This window comes from Rattus norvegicus, chromosome 1 (genome assembly GCF_021556685.1).
Source record: "Rattus norvegicus strain SHRSP/BbbUtx chromosome 1, alternate assembly SHRSP_T2T, whole genome shotgun sequence".
Taxonomy (NCBI): Eukaryota; Metazoa; Chordata; class Mammalia; order Rodentia; family Muridae; genus Rattus; species Rattus norvegicus.
The window spans coordinates 259,318,082-259,335,000 of NC_141534.1; the positions used below are offsets into that span (position 1 = coordinate 259,318,082).

A 16,919-nucleotide genomic window follows, 5' to 3' on the forward strand; every position below is an offset into this window, starting at 1 on the left:
CCTACTTCCTGTCTCAGCCGGAGTCTGATCCGACGTCATAACGGAAATAGGCCTGGCCTTACCTGGGCTCGTGGAAGAGTCGCGTGGGGCTGTCGGCTCACTGTTCTGTGCGTGCGATTGCTTTGAAGCGGTCCGTGAGGTATGCAGCGGTGGGAGCTGTGGGGCTGATGACCCGGGAGCTTCGGAGAGGAGGGAGGAGACCTCATGCTTCTCGCCTTAGCTTCCTAGCCTGGGTCTCCGAGTTTCCTGCTAAGCACAGTTGGGTTGGGATGGGAGGATCCCTCAATCCCCTCTGCCCTAGCAGTCCCTTTAAGCCAGGATGTCCATCCACTTCAGGTACCTTAAGTGCCTTCTCTGCACATGATCGCCAGCCTGGTGTCTCAGTCTCATCAGGTCTAAAATGGGAATTAAGAGATGGATTTCCAGCAAAGTAGACCTCGTGAGCTTTGTATGAAGCATGCACCCATACAGGACAAACCTTATATTTCCTCTCGGCTAACGCCTCTTTCGCAATCTTACTCTGTTACTAAAGTTTTCTTACTAGGTATTCCAGAACCAACCAGGCTGCTCCGCGTTTTCATTTATATCCAGTCCTGGTTCTCATGGTTTCCCTGATGCGCATCATTTAAATCCTTACTTGCTTTCCACGTTTCTTCTTCTAATCTGTTGACTGAAGAATGTTGTTCTCCATTATTTTGTCACGTTCCCTAAGGCTCTGCAGTACCAAGTAAACACAAACTATTTTCTAATTATCTTTCACTAAAGAGCCAAGTTGTTTTCTAAAATGTTAAGTTGTTATTATGCTTTATTTTCCCTGTAGGTTAAATGAATAATTCTTTTTAGAAAGCCTTTGAAGAACTGTTTGACAGGCAAATGGCTGGTGTATTTTGAGAGATAAGTTTTTCCTGGTTTCTGTGGTTTTTTTTTCCACATTGCCTACTGTCATATTTCTACTTGCTATTATTATTAGTTATTTTTGAGACAGGGTCTCATTATGTAGCCCCGGCTGGTCTAGAACTCACAGAGATAGGCCTGCCTCTGCCTCCCAAGTACTGGAGTGAAAAGTGTGGACCACCAGACCTGGCTCCTTCTTTATTTAATGTATAGCTCAAAAGCATTGTCCTTAGGACACTATCATCTTCACCGAATCCTGCCCCCTTTTTGTTTATGCTTTTTAATCTGATTTGTATTTTAAATTACTTGCATTTTGTTTTCTAAATAATGTGTGTTTGCCGGTAAGGATTTACATATACACACACCTGATGTAATTACAATTATTAATATTAAATGAACGTTGACTACATTGAATCCATTTCCCGTAAGACTGTGCACAGTGTACAGTTTGTGTTTTTGATGTAGACAGTGTTGGAAAAATGAAAAAAAAATGGATTAATAAGAACATGCCTTCTTTTTTTTTTTTTTTTTAAGACAGGGTTACTCTATGCATCCCTAACTGTCTTGGAACTCACTATGTAGTCAAGGCTGGCCTCGAACTCAGAGATTCATTTGCCTCTGTCACCCTAGTGCTGGGATTAAAGGTGTGTGCCACGGCCACTCAGCAGCTATCAACTGTTTAATGGTTCTCTTGACTCTTGTTATTGCTAGAAGGTTCTCTTGCCCATTAGTCACGTGCTTTATGAAGCCTGCCATCGGTGCTGCTATAGCTCACATTATCTTTTCATCAGCCGCAGGAGACCCAAACATGGCAAACCTGGAGGAAAGCTTCCCCCGAGGGGGTACACGGAAACCCCACAAATCAGAGAAATCGTCCCAGCCGGTGGTTGAACAAGACAACTTATTTGACGTAAGTGGTTCGCTGCTTTGGCAAGACCAGACGCTTTCTAACCTCTTTGGGAAGACTTGAGTCTCCTTCGCAGCAGTCATATTCCAGTTTATTTCTCTTTGATGTCACTTCTAGAAGTTGAACTTGTTACTGAGGCTGTGCCATCTCAGGCTTCCTTTGGAGCCTGACATTAAGTATTCGATGTTGAAGTGCTGTTGTAATTTGTCCTTAAGAAGTCTGTGCCAGTTGGCTAAGGATGGGACAAAAAGCATACTTGAAACTGAATTTTGCTTTGTTTTGGTGCTGGGGATTAAACCTATTATGTGCATGTTGGGCAAATCCTTTACTCCTGAGCTCTGCTGCTCCAGTCCTAATCATTGTGCATTTGTTAAAGGGAGTCCTGGTAAAGAGAGTCTGCATCAAGACGGTCTCATAGAGGAGTCCGTGGTCTAGATGCTAGAGAGAAGGAAACTGCCACTTGGGTGTGCGGCCTTAGTATTACAGAATCTCTCCACGTGTATTTAAGAGTAGAAGTCAGGGTCCTATGAAGAACTGAAGTTCAGGGGATAATATATTTAGTTGAAACCACAAAGCTGCTTGTGGAAGAAAGAGCTTTGTCATTTTACATGAGCTTCTGTGCACCGTGGTACATGGCTTCTCAACTGGGCAACCCTAGTGTCCACCCTGCTCAAAAGAAGAAGAGCATAGGACATAAGAGATGTTGGGAAGATGAAGAAGGCTCCTGAGGTCACGGGCAGGGGGAGCATTGGTGCCTGGATGCTAGGCTTGGGAGACTTTAGGGCAAGATAACATGACCCTAAATGTGTGATAATGACCAAGATTGCACTTTCTCACTATCTTTTCCCCGCTTTAGATTTCCACAGAAGAAGGTTCCGTTAAAAGGAAAAAGAGCCAGAAAGGGCCAGCAAAAACAAAAAAGTTGAAAATTGAGAAGAGAAAATCCAATAAGTCTATGAAAGAGAAGTTTGAAATTCTTAGTCTTGAGGTTCGTTAACATTTGCTTTTCTCTTGACATATTCCTTGAGTTTCGTGTGTTCTTCTCTCTTTTTCTTTGTATGTATATACATACAAACAATTAAAACAATTCTGTGTTTTCTGTGTGTGTCTGTGGAGGCTCGTGCAAATTCTGAGAAATGAGCTTTGTTTCCTTTGATGGCTAAGCAATGCCTGGTGTCTTTTTTTGTTTGTTCGTTTGAGGTAAGATCCTATGCTGCCCAGGCTCTCTATAGCCACGGACCTCCATCTTCCAAGATTACAGATGTGTGCCACTGTGTGTGGCCATCCTGTCTTCCTTTTTCCCCTATTCCAACCTCTGTCTGCCCAAGTTTGAGCCCCAGCATCCCATACACCAGAGGTGGTGGTGCAGCCTGCAGCCTAGCTCTTAGGAGCTGGCATTAGCAGTCAGAGGCTCGAGGTCATCCCTGGGTTCTAGACTAGTTGGAGATACATAAGACTGTCTCAATAGACACAGCAGATGGTGGAAATGGTTAAAGATAGGTGTGATGTTGCTTGTGTTTTAGTAGAAGTTAGAACTGACAGTAACTTTAGCAGTAATTCCAATCCTTCCTTCCTATCTATCTATCTATCTATCTATCTATCTATCTATGGTTGTTTTTGAAGACAGGGTCTCAGTATGTATCTCGGTATGTAGCCCTTGGCTAGTCTGGAGTTCACTGTGTAGCCTTGAACTAAAAGATCTTCCTGCTTCTGCTTTTTGAGTACTGGGATTAAAGAAGATATGTCCACTATACCTGGTCTCTATTCATTCATTTTGTAGATGTGAAATGATCTCAGACAAATGGTGTGGTTTTTATGATTCTTAAATTTTTATATTTTTGTCATCCCCCTGCCCCAGTATATGTTCATTTTAAAATAGAAAAATAGCCAAATTATTCTGACGGTGAAGATTCATTTGTCTGCAGAGATATTTTGTTTCCTAATAGGATATTTTTAAAAATTTGTTTGACTTGGCGGCACCTCAGAAAACTAGAGATTTCACGTAAAAATGTGAGGTCAAAGTACTGATAAGAGAAAACCCATTTCCCCGAGTTTGAGATGTCGAGGAGCTGTGCCATGGGTCAGTGGTCCGTATATTTACTACTCCATCTTCCAGGTGTTAGTAAGGGTTGCTAGGATACAGCAGAAGGTGAAGCCTCCTCAAGCAGCTCAGCCTGGCATGCCGTTTCGCATCAAGATCTTTCTGCCAGATGGCTGCTGTGCCTGGATATGTATGCATGAATTTTCCTTTCCTTTATAAAATTCATCTAGCATCTGTGTTGGGACCAGAAAGCCACAGCCCCCCTACGTCCCATCATGGCTGTCTACCTTACTGCCTGTTTTCCTTTCCAGTCCTTATGTGAGGGGATGCGAATTTTGGGGTGTGTGAAAGAGGTGAATGAGCTGGAGCTCGTGGTCAGTCTTCCCAATGGCCTCCAAGGGTTTGTGCAAGTGACCGAAATCTGTGATGCCTACACGCAGAAGCTGAACGAGCAGGTGGCACAAGAGGAGCCTCTGGAGGTAAGGGGTGTGAAATGGAGCTGGCTCCGGGCGTAGAGTACCCAAACTGATGTAGACTCCAGCCTTGCCAGATGCTAAGACAGGACAATACGTGTGCCACGGGAACCTTGTCGTTCAGTCTTTCCCATTTATTTTGTGTGGGTGTGCACATGCCACAACACACATGTGGATCTCCTATAGCCACGTGGACAACTCGTGAGCTTCAGATCTCTCCATCCACCATGTGGGTTCCTGGGAGCCAACACAGGTCCTCAGGCTTGTTCAGCAAGCATCTTTACCTGCTGGACCATTGCGCTGGCCCAAGGAGTGTAATTTTTTTTTTTTTAAACAATATAGGGATTTTTGACTCAGCTTACGGAACCTAGAACACCTCCATAAGGAAGGACTGTTGCAGCTGAGATCTGTAGGATGAACATTTCCAATACAGAAAGGAGGGAGATCAAGCAAGTCAGGTTGTAGCAGAGAGAGCAGTATTGCTAGCATAGAAAAAGGGAGAGGGAGAGCAGTGTAGGAGGGAGCTGTGTAGAAGCCAGGTTGTAGGTAGCTTCAGATGCTGTGTGGAACAGGTTGTACGTAGCTTTAGATGCTGTATGGAATGCTCTTGCTGGAGTGGATGGCATAGACAGCAAAGCAAGTAAACTAAAATGGCATGAGCATTTGCCTGGATCAGTTAGGAGGGTGCTGTTAACCTAGGGACTGAGATCATGACAGCTTAGGGCTAGGATTTATCAAGGATTGAGGGGGGTAAAGCCATTGCCTGATGGTGATTTGACAAGGGTAGTGAGGCAGAAAGGTACTGGGGACCACTGTGTATGGTTCAGTGGGAGAGATGGTTATTCTTTGGCTGCTATGTTGAATTTGAGGTACACTTGAGATATCCAGGAACAGGCGATTACTGAGTCTGAGGAAGTGTTGGTTGGAAATGAGTGTGTGGCACTTGTGTAGGTGGAGATAAAGCTGTGAAAGGGAAGGCATTGCTTACAGGGGTCAATTTAGAATGGGAAGAGCCTGAAAGACGGAGTCTAGAGTAAATGCTGAGGTGCAGAGTTGGTGTCAGAATCGGCAGGGCGGGCCAGCGGGATGAAAAGGAAAACGATTAACTGATATGGGTCAGCGAGGGGCCTAACTCAGGGTTATAGGATGTGTCTATACAGCATGTGTGAGTCCACAGTACAATAAATAAGTGCCGTATGAGAGGACTACAGAATGGAGAGAGTGCTCTAGAGCTCACTATTTTAGCAGGTAAAGGAGATTGAGAGGAAGAGGAAGAATTTCATAGGGTGCTGAAGAGGAGATGAAATGGACACAATAAGTAAAGACAACTCTTGATCAGTCGTTGACATCTACCTGTTTTATGGAATAATTTTAAGGCTCAATAATTTTAATATGCCCAAGCTCAGGATTTTGACCAAACTGTAGATACTTCCCTCGAATAAGCTTACCCCATCTACCTTTTGGTTCTTTGGGGGTTTGAGCATGAGAAGCTACTGAGTTGAGCAGTGAGTTGTTGGTTTAGAGGAAATATATGCATCGAGTCTCTCTCCTTGCGGTTATGCAGGACCTACTCCGCTTGCCTGAGCTCTTCTCACCTGGAATGCTAGTGAGGTGTGTGGTGAGCAGCCTGGATGTCACAGAGAGTGGCAAGAAGAGCGTTAAGCTTTCCGTGAACCCCAAACGTGTCAACAAAGTGCTGAGTGCCGAGGCCCTGAGGCCTGGCATGGTATGTATCTGGGTGCCACTGGGAAGAGGAGCGTGTCTGCTGTGGGTGTGGTCTGAGCCACCTTTTTCTTTCTGCTTAATGGCTGTTTACGAGGCGGGTCTTTCTGGAGCAGTGGTCTGTTAGGTAGTGAACACTGAAGGCTTAAACCTCATTTTCTGACTGGAAAGAGGAGGGAAAAGTCTTTCTCTTTAGTAGCACAGTCAGGTATCTGCAGGGAGCATTCATGGGAGGCTTGGAGATGGTGAAGAGTTTGTCACAGAGTAAACCTTTCCAGAACCCTGCTGTGTGAAATGTCAGTGAATGCAGGAAAAAGGGCAGCCAGAGCAGTCAACTTACCTCTGCCTTACTGGCCACCTCTGTGGAGATTCAAATAGAGCTATTCCAGGCTAGAGCCTCCAAATCTGCTATATATGGCAGGGAGCTGCACTAAAGGGTTTGGTGACTAAGGGTCGGCTGGATCTTGAGGGTTTTGCTTAGAAGCAGTGGGGTTTGGGGGAAGGCCAGGGAAGTTCAGTAGGATTTAGTAGCTACACAGAGTTAAAGGAAAGTACGTTGCAGCAAGCTGACAAGCTCCATGACAGTGGCTTTCACAGCAAACGTGGGAGGCAGTAGACAGTCTCCCCTTCTCCATTTGAGAGCTCAGTGACAGCGCAGAGGGCAGCTGATGTTAAAGCTGCGCTGCTTGTCTTGAAATGGACGAGATGTTGGAAAGAGGTTAGAAAAGCACGAACGGAAGCTGGAGGACGGTGCTGATTCTCCCGGAGTCCTGGCTCAGGGCGTGACTCCGATGCCATGGGAACCATTGCTCTCTGTATAATATAAAAGTGTCTACGTGTCACCTCATACTTGGCTGTATATCAATAACATGGCTCACTTTCTGGAAGGAAAACCTTTAAACTTCGTGAGAAAGCTTTTCTCCAGGAGGGAGCTGTGATTACAGGGTTGGAATTAGTGAGCAGCACGTCTGTGGCATTCCCGTTTTTATAGTAGTGAAATCTGTAGGTGCCCGTTTACCTTTGACCTGAAACTTCTGGGAATGTTTCCCTTCCCCCAGCTGCTGACAGGTACAGTGTCCAGCCTGGAAGACCATGGCTACCTAGTGGACATTGGGGTTGATGGGACCAGAGCTTTTCTGTCACTACAAAAGGCACAAGAATACATTCGACAGAAGAACAAAGGTGAGGTGGGACAGAGAGCCTGGCTGGTGCGTGGATGTGAGCTCAAGCACATGGGATTATGGGGTTATATGTAAATGTTTATACTTCACCGCCCCTTGATGAGTAGCAAGACAGACTGGGGACCCTGAAGGCTGTCAGCTTTGGGGACATGAGTAAATAATGCCAGCTGATAGAAAAGAAGAGGCGTGAAGAGCCCGAGTGACAGGGTTCCTGTATGGTCTGGCTTCGGTGTTCATTACAGGAAGTTTACTGAGCTTGGACTCCCAGAACCTATGACCGGCACTGCTGGCTTATTCATGTTTTTTGAGATAGTCGAATTCTAGATCAGGTCCACATTCTCCTGGCTTGTGAGCATCAGATGCTCATTGGGTGGCTGGGCTATGGTTCTGTCCAGGTTTGCTTGGTTAAGGACCCTTCTCATAAAAGTATAATTTCCGTGTGGGTGCTGGGCTTACAGGTGCTAAGTTCAAAGTCGGCCAATACCTGACCTGTGTGGTTGAAGAGCTGAAAAGCAACGGAGGAGTTGTGAGTCTCTCTGTAGAACACTCCCAGGTTTCTTCTGCCTTTGCAACCGAGGAGCAGAGCTGGAACCTGAATAACTTACTGCCAGGGCTGGTGGTCAGGGCCCAGGTGCAGAAGGTGAGCCGTTCGTTGTTACTAATGTTTTGAAAAGAAAAAGAGAAAGGCTTATCTGACAGGTGGTGCACACCTCTAATCCCAGAACTTGGGAGGCAGAGGCAGGCAGATCTCTGAGTTTGAGACCAGCCAGGGCTACACAGAGAAACCCTATCTCAAAAAAAACAAACTAATAAGATGATTTATTTTATTTGCAATTTTGTGTATGGGGTGTGGGTGTATGTGTGTTTGTACAGTGCTTGTAGAGACCAGACCCCCTTTCCTTACCTCCACAGGCACCAGACATGCACATGTGCGTACACTGCAGTCAGAGCACTCAGGCACAAACTTAAGTTAGCCTAAAAGAAAACTTCTTTGTAAAATTCCATTGAGAGAGAGTGTGTGTAAGCACACGTACCATGGTGCCCATGTAGAAGTCAGAGACCAGTTTCTGGGATTCAGTTTTCTTCTTCAATCATAACAGTTTCCAAGGATCAATCTGAGGTGGTCAGGCTTGGTAGCAAGCAGACTTTTAGGAGCATTGTTAATATGCTTACATAAACTAATATTATTATATATGAACACATATGTTGTTGTTTGTAGTTTGTATATTTGACACAGGATCTCACTGTATAGAAGGTAGCCTCACAGACTTGATCCTGTTGTCTTAGCGTCTCTGGGATTGGCTTTTAGTCATGGTCTGTCCCTTTTTGAGGTAAGGTACAGTCCTGATTGTCCCTGAATTCACTATGTAGAACCCCTGGCCTTGAACTCCCAAGATCTACCTGCCTCAGCCTTCAGAATGCTGAAATTAAAAGCCTGCGCTCCCACCCTGCCCTGGTCATGCTTGGTCTTTCTGTCTCTCATTCGGGTGTCGTGGACGAACATGCCCGTGTCATACACTTGTTTATTCTCTTGGGAAGCATCCTCCTAGTGGATGTGAGTGGGGTCTCACGGGGAGTTTGATCAGCATTTTCCCAACAGTAAGTGACTCTCCCATCTTCATGATGAGTTACTCACTGGCTGTTTATGTAGCTTCTCTAGTGAAATGTCTATTCAAAGATTCTTTGCTTCTTAGTAAGATTAAATGACCCCATTGCTAAGGCTAGCTGTGGAAGGAGACATGCATTCCCATTGCTAAGGCTAGCTGTGGAAGGAGACATGCATTCCCATTGCTAAGGCTAGCTGTGGAAGGAGACATGCATTCCCATTGCTAAGGCTAGCTGTGGAAGGAGACATGCATTCCCATTGCTAAGGCTAGCTGTGGAAGGAGACATGCATAGTTGTGGAGTTGTGGAATCCAGTGTTCGTTATGATTGCCTCTCACTCCAGCCTTCTTCACAGAATTCTTTTAGATAACTTGTTATGTTTACTTCTAGGTGACTCAGTTTGGACTCCAGCTAAATTTCCTTACGTTCTTCACGGGTCTGGTTGACTTCATGCACTTGGAGCCCAAGAAAATGGGGTCTTATTCTTCAAAGCAAACAGTAAGAAACGTTCCAGCCAGCCTTTCTTGCTTCCTAGCCGTGTCTAGTCAGGGGAGTCCGAGGAATGCATGCGTATGGTTCACAGGGAGATAAGGGAAATGCTGAAAGGCTTGAGGAATGGCCAGTGGCCAGACTGAGGTGAGAGAAGGAGCGGGCACAGATGGCGGCTTTTGGCATTTACTTTAAAGGTTGAATCATTAGTACAGGAGAACAGAGTTTTTTCAAGTAGAAAAATGTGGTTTAAAATGGTTTATGAGGCACAGTGCCTCATGCTCTCAGGAGATAGAGGCAGGACGGTCTCGGTCTGGTCAAGTTCGAGACAGTCAGAACACACGTACACACGTACACACACACACACTCCACCTCCTCCAGCCCTCACCTCATATACTCCTCATCACTAACCCTGAGAAAAAGGTCTATGAAGGCTGCTGTAACTCATGTTAGAGTACTTACTTACCTAGCATGGTTGAAGCCCTTGTTTTGGTTTCCATCACTCACCACCCCAGTATTCTATTTTTAAAAACGATCTGTGTTTAATTATGTGTGTGGATTCCCTAAAGCTGGAGTTGCAGGCTTCTGAGCTAGGGACTGATCGTGGGTTCTTTGCAAGCGCAGTACACGTTCTTAGCCTACGAGTGGACTCTCCACACCTGCCCTCCCTTTTGTGAGATTCTGTAAGTAGTATAGATGATTTTATCCCATGTTACTTGTTCGTTTGTAGGGGAAGAAAAGTGTGCACAGCACACGTGTAGAGGGCAGGACAGCTTGGTGGATCAGATTGTAGGGGTCGGATTCAGGTTGTCAGCCTTGGAGACAGATGCTGCTCCCCACTGTGTCCACCGAACCACATTGCAGGCTCTGTCTATCTGTTGCTCAGAGTCTCCTCTAGCCAGGCTAGTCTCTGACTTGCTGTGTATTAAGTATGTCCTTGGATTTCTGATCCTCCTGTTTCTCCATCCAGAGTGTTGGCATAACAGGCATAAGCTACCTCTCCTAGCTTAGATCTGACGTCTAGAAAATACAAAATAAAAGTATTTGATTAAAATACTGCTTTTATAGTTGCATTTGGTAGTAAGTAACCCTGCTGGGTTTTCTACATATACCTAAATGTTAAAAGTTTTCTACAATAAGTGAGTATTTTAAAATGTATGTTATTTAGAATTTTTTTAATTCTTAAATGATTCCATTTCACTTTTAAAATAATAACAATACATCTATATCTTATAGAGAAAAATGTTTTAAGAGAGAATAGATGTTTCTCCTGATCTGGCCAGTACTGTTAGTGTCGTAGTGAACTTTCTAGTGCAGTTTTATGGCAGTCATATTTGTATGAAATGCTGACAGAATCTTCATGTTTTACCTTGTTGGTCAGATGGATATTCAAGGTCAGATGGATACTTAGTCAGTCAGTCCCTCTGGGACATTTGTTTGACTCTGCCATACAGTTTGATTACACTGCCAACACTGGTGGTTCCTAACGATTTTAGTACTGATCTGGTTAGCGAACAGTCGGACCCTTAGAAGGTCTCCTCTTTGTCATGTTTCATGGACACCTCCTGCTCATCTGCCCATCTTGCTCTTTTGTCCAGGTAAAGGCCTGCATCCTCTGTGTCCATCCTCGTACCAGAGTTGTGCGACTGAGCCTGCGGCCCATCTTCCTGCATCCTGGACGTCCACTCACCCGCATCTCTTACCAGCAGCTAGGGACTGTGCTGGACGATGCTTCTGTTGAGGGTTTTTTCGAGAAGGCTGGGGCCATCTTCAGGCTGAGGGATGGGGTACTGGCCTATGCCCGGGTAAGGAGGTCTCTTTGGTCAAGGATCTCATCACTGGAAGGACTTTAGGGAAGATGGGTTCTTTCTGCTTCATTCACCCCTTGATAGTAATTTCTTGTTCTTAGACAGCCCCCAATGTGAAGGGCTATCCACAGGGTCAGAACAGTGCCTGTTTGCTGTTTCAGAATGCTTAGCAGCTGTGTGCCATGGTGGTACCTGGCCTGTGGGAAGAGAGGACGGCAATGAAATAGGGTCCAGACCAAGGCTCAGCAAAGCCTTTTTGTTGCTATTGTTAAGATTTTAAGTTTTTAAATTATTGTATATATTTGGGTTTGTACATATGAGTACAGCTCCCGTGGAGACTAGAGCAGGAGGTCAGATCCTCTGCAGCTAGAGTTAGAGGAGGTTGCAAGCCACCATCATGGTGCTGGGGACCGAACCCAGGTCTTGTGTGAGAGCAGTATACACGCTTTCCTAGTCAGCCATCCCTCCAGTACGAGCAAAGCTTTTGTTAAAGGGCTAGATTGAGAGTACTTTAGGCTGTGTAGTCTGTGTCAGCAACTCAGCCACTTTGCATGAAAGCAGCCACAGCAGCATGTAACTGAAGAGGCTTGGTTCCCATCCAGTAAGACTTGTATAAAAGTAGGCACTGGCATACGAGTGCAGCTTATTGACTCATGCTCTGGGCTTCTTCATGTGATTCTATGTTAGTAAAGAGTAAGGATTTTTAAGTTTTATATGTGCGGATGTTTTGCTTACATGTAGGTCTATGGACCTACTGAGACTAGAGTTACAGAAGGTTGTGAGCCACCATTTGGTGCTGGGAGTTAAACCTGGGTCATCTAAAAGTGCAGCCAGTGCTTTTTTTTTTTTTTTAAACATTTATTATGTATAAGTACATTGTAGCTGTCTTCAGACACACCAGAAGAGGGCATCAGATCTCATTACAGATGGTTGTGAGCCACCATGTGGTTGCTGGGAGTTGAACTCAGGACCTTTGGAAGAGCAGTCAGTGCTCTTAACCGCTGAGCCATCTCTCCAGCCCGCAGCCAGTGCTTTTAACCACTAATTAAATACTGTACTGTTTTTACAGTAGCTGGTAAATGTGTTGTCATCAGTATGTCTTAAACTCTGTGCAGAGCTGTTTCTGACTTATCTTTACTCATTTGGTATTCTGTAGCTCAGCCATCTCTCTGATTCTAAGAAGGCATTCAGTGCTGAGGCCTTCAAACTGGGGAGCACTCACAGATGCAGAATCATTGACTACAGCCAAATGGATGAGCTGGCCCTGCTGTCTCTGCGGAAGTGAGTGTCGTACCACACGTGTGCATCTGCGTCTCTACTGTCCCTCGGTCTTGTTGGATGAGGCTACTCTTTCTTGGTGGCATGACTGTGGAAGGCTCTAATTTTAGGTGACTCCTTCCTTCCGTAGACTTTGTGACCATACTTTTCTTTTTGTTCTAGATCAATTATTGCAGCTCCGTTTCTTAGATATCAGGACATCAAGACAGGGACAATAGTAAAGGTAAGAACTGAAGCAGTTCCTGGGTCCTTCTCCACCTTCAGGGGTCCTTCTTTACATGTTAACTGTCAGCTCGCTAGTTCTCTGGTTAGTTCCTGTGCAGACATGTTCCCGCTGTCTAAAACTGAAATCTCTGCTCTTCCCTTGGATGACTTATAATTAATTTAAAAATAAAGTCTTACTATCCCCACCTAGTGCAGACGGTGGGTCACAAGTCCTGGGGTTGGGGTTTGGTGGCAGCTGCTAGAGCAAACTGAAAGTCAGTTGTGTGATGTTTGTCAGAGGTGGGTCGTTACGGCTCCTCCTGCCTGTAGTAGTAACTGAGCAGTTCCTTTTTAGGTGGAGTCCATGGCTTGAGAGATGTGGAGTGTTCCTTCACAAAGGACAGGGAGTACATGCTTAGGCACGCCTTCAGACATAAGCCTGGCTAAGCCGGGGTCGGTGGCACCGTGTGACTTACCTGTGTGAGATTGTAATGGTGGGCACAGAAACAAACAGGACAACTCTAGTAAGAGAAATACGTTCTTGTGATTTCGTTGATGTCTTTTCTTTGGACTCCATAGGGCAAGGTGCTGGCTTTGAAGCCATTTGGGATGCTGGTGAAGGTGGGTGAGCAAATGAGAGGCCTGGTACCCTCCATGCACCTGGCTGACATCATGATGAAGAACCCAGAGAAGAAGTTCAACACAGGGGACGAGGTCAAGTGCAGGGTGAGTCCCTGACGGAGTCCTTGTTGGGGTTTTGGGGAGAGGGGTTCTCAGCTGAAGTTCCTACCCTTTTCTAGGAAATAGGTGTGTAACCTCTGCAGGGTGTCCAGTACTTTTTACTTTCTTGGTAACAGATGACTTGTTGATAGCCTCTATCTTTACCCTAGGTTTTGCTCTGTGATCCTGAAGCCAAGAAGCTAATAATGACCCTGAAGAAAACCCTTGTCACATCCAAACTACCTGCCATTACCTGCTATGAGGATGCCAAGCCTGGCCTACAGACACATGGTGTTATCATAAGGGTCAAGGACTATGGCTGCCTTGTGAAGTTCTACAATGATGTGCAGGGGCTAGTGCCCAAGCACGAGCTCAGTGCCCAGCACATCCCTGACCCAGAGAGGGTCTTTTACACTGGCCAGGTACCCGTCCCTGCGCAGGCCTTCCCTTCGTGACTCTGACCTCAGGTTTAAAGGAGCAAGCATAGAGATGCTTTTAAGAGGAAGAGGAGGGAGCACAAATAAAGTGGGCCCGAGGCGGTTAAAAGAGGGGGGTGATAACCCAGATGTACTCGCTAGAATCCAGTGGTTGGAGGCCCCACTACCAGAGAAGAAGTGCTGGTTCAGTGAGTTTGTGTTTCTCCTAAAAAGAACGTCTTAAAACTTCAGGCTTATGACCAGAAGTTATTTATGTCTTCACTGTAGGAGGTTGGCTTATGGGGCTTTTACTATATAGTCTTCTGTGTCCATCATCTTTCCCCTGCCTTTGGTCTGACCTAAGGTCTTGGTGGATCTCCCGGGCACCTGCGGAGCTCATGGAGGGCACTTTGCTCCAGGTTCTGAAGCTGCTGCGGGAGATGCAGACGCATGTGATTTCTCACCAGGTGGTCAAGGTGGCAGTGCTGAACTGTGAGCCTTCCAAAGAGAGGATGCTCCTGTCCTTTAAACTGTTGAGTGGTTCGGAGCCAAAGGACGAGAGTGTTAAGAACAGTAAGAAGAAAGGAAGCACCGTGAACACTGGGCAGGTACTGGGCAAGTGATCGTGTCTTACAGTGACAGTGGTACTGGAGAGGTACTAGAACCTGTGGAGGAAAAGAGCAGTGGCTCTGAGGTCCTGAGCTCTCCTTCCCGCCTGCCTTAGCAAACGGAAGCTGGCCTGAGAGAGTGTGTTATGGCATGGCTTTGCCCGCTCCTCTCTTACTGCTAAGGCCAGCCTGCAGTTGCCTTTTCCTCCAGGAATCAGCAGAGAAACTGACAAGAGGAAGTCCAGAGGGGTCCTGGTGTGGGGTGTGGGCGGAGATGTGGGTCCAGAGGAAAGTGCCTTCGCTGTTAGCCTCCTGGTGGCCTGGGTGCTGAGATCCGGAACCTCTGAGCTCCTTGCTCAGGAAAGGTGCTAGTTTTTACTTTTTTGATTCTGAGCAGTTGGTGGATGTGAAGGTTCTGGAGAAGACCAAAAATGGGCTGGAGGTGGCCATCCTGCCCCACAACATCCCTGCGTTCCTCCCGACGCCTCACTTGTCTGACCATGTTGCCAATGGCCCGTTGTTGCATCACTGGCTCCAGACAGGTGACACCCTTCACCGAGTTCTGTGTCTGAGCCAGAGCGAGAAACACATTGTATCCTTGATTGGTATCTGGGGACATAGGGAGACCATGGGCACTTGGATGGGAAATTCTAGACTGGAACTAGGAGGGAAAAAAAAAAAATCCAACTATTTGAGCTTAAAAAATGCTTTCTTAAGACAATGTTGATGGTCTAGCCCTGGAAAGCATGAGCAGGTCCAAGAAGTACTATCAGGGCCGGGTGACAGCTGTTCAGAAAGGTCCTCTGTGTCATGGGTCTAAGGCTCAGAACTGTTCCCTTGATGCTGCCTGTGGTTGTGTTTCAGGACAGCACTACCTTTTCTTGCTAACCTTAAGATTAAAACCCTTAGGGCAGCAAGGTAGAATGTGGTTCATGGATGGCAAGACAGGGCCAGTGGAGGACTTTACTGGCTAACTCTGTTGTTGGATGCAGACTTGTTCTGGTCCTGTTAGCAGACCTCAGGGATCTGGGGAGGAATTAGCAGGAAGGAGTGAAACTGATTGTCTCACATCACTTAGCATCAGTAGCTTCTGGAAGGAGGTCCCATTGAAGCAGCTACCTCAGTACTGAGGTAATGGTTAAGAATGTGGCCTCTCCAACTGTGGTGTGGTGTGTTGCTCCCGCTGTGGTGATCTGTCTGGAGAGACCCATGGTAATTGCCAGTCAGTAGAACAGAAAGAAAAAATGGAGCAGTAGACGTTTTTGCCTGTCTTCTGGGACATTCCTTACTAAGGTTCCTCTAGCTTCTCTGCAGGAAGCCAGCTTTGGTCTCCACAGTAGAAGGTGGCCAGGACCCCAAGAGCCTCTCGGAAATCCAGCCCGGAATGCTGCTCATTGGTTTTGTGAAGAGCATTAAGGACTATGGAGTGTTCGTCCAGTTCCCCTCAGGTCTTAGTGGACTGTCCCCCAAAACTGTAAGTTCAGTTTTATGCACAAGGACCTTTGAGGAGAGGTCTCAGGCTCCTAGACCTGCTGAGAAGCAGCAGGAGACTTTAAGGAGTCAAGGGGAACCACATAATGTGTGAACCCCATGAAGGCCACTGAGGAAGAGTGAGTGCAGCCTGTGAGTTGACGCTCCTGCCTGCTCCGTATCCTGGAGAATGGGCCTTTGTCTCTCTCACACAGCAGTATTGGGTGGCGTAGCTTTGATTGATGGCTGTCTCCATTGTAAAAAGGACTGACCTTGTGTTTATAGCATGCTAATTTTCCTGAGTAGCCCAGTGTAGTTTTTAGAGCATCCTAAAAAAGTGGGGTTTTTTGTGTGTGAAGACACCAGTATATCCCTGGAATGTTCTCTGTGCCATTGAATTACAAACTTTTCAGATGGGAAAAAATTCAGACATGTTAGCGGAGCCTCTCATGCCTCCTGAGTAAACTGAGTCCTGGAGGACCTAGACGAGTGTGTGACAGCACTGAGCAAGCAGCACAGCGCTAACTCCTGCCACAGACACTCCCTCAGCCAGGCGTGCCGGGGCACTCCAGTCTCAGCTCTTAGGAGGCCAGCCTGGTTTACCTAGCGAGACTTGTTTCAAAAAACAGACAAATTGCTCTATTGGCCTGGGTTTCTAAACTTTTGGAAGGAAGGGTCTCATTGCATTCCCTGCCAGGAAAGGGGGGAAGGACAGAGTGTTGCCTCTGGGTGTTGCGACAAGAACGTGTTTTATCCCCTTTGGCTTTCCAGTAATGTGCCTTCTAAATGGTTGTCATCTCTGAACACTAGGCTGCATAGCCAGGGCCTCTCCTTTTTTGGAAGGGAAATGAAACGGCTCAGAGAGAGCTGGGGAAACTATGCAGACCCCCCTTGTCCTTCGCTCAGCCTGTCTTTTTTGGTTCTTTTTTTTTTTTTTTTTTTTTCCGGAGCTGGGGACCGAACCCAGGGCCTTGCGCTTCCTAGGCAAGCGCTCTGCCACTGAGCCAAATCCCCAACCCCCTGCTCAGCCTGTCTTAATGGACAATTAATTACTCCACCCCCTCCCCTTCTTCCTACTGTCCAGATCATGAGTGACAAGTTCG

At 46.3% G+C, this 16,919-nt stretch overlaps 1 protein-coding gene across 2 annotated transcripts in view; it reads left to right on the forward strand.

The window, feature by feature from the left end:
- Positions 1–37: 37 nt before the first annotated feature.
- Positions 38–16,919, forward strand: part of Pdcd11 (programmed cell death 11) — a 41,805-nt gene continuing 24,923 nt past the window's right edge. For both annotated transcript variants that reach the window (XR_015628441.1, NM_001107604.2), the window contains 17 exon segments: positions 38–139; positions 1,686–1,804; positions 2,658–2,789; positions 4,154–4,321; positions 5,880–6,041; positions 7,096–7,219; positions 7,677–7,858; positions 9,214–9,321; positions 10,911–11,117; positions 12,277–12,401; positions 12,561–12,621; positions 13,182–13,328; positions 13,493–13,744; positions 14,206–14,346; positions 14,744–14,938; positions 15,650–15,820; positions 16,901–16,919. The exon segment at positions 16,901–16,919 is cut by the window's right edge and continues 201 nt beyond it. Coding sequence is in view for 1 of the 2 variants with exons in the window: in NM_001107604.2 (NP_001101074.2) it covers positions 1,703–1,804; positions 2,658–2,789; positions 4,154–4,321; positions 5,880–6,041; positions 7,096–7,219; positions 7,677–7,858; positions 9,214–9,321; positions 10,911–11,117; positions 12,277–12,401; positions 12,561–12,621; positions 13,182–13,328; positions 13,493–13,744; positions 14,206–14,346; positions 14,744–14,938; positions 15,650–15,820; positions 16,901–16,919 (2,296 nt within the window). In the remaining variant the exon portion in view is untranslated.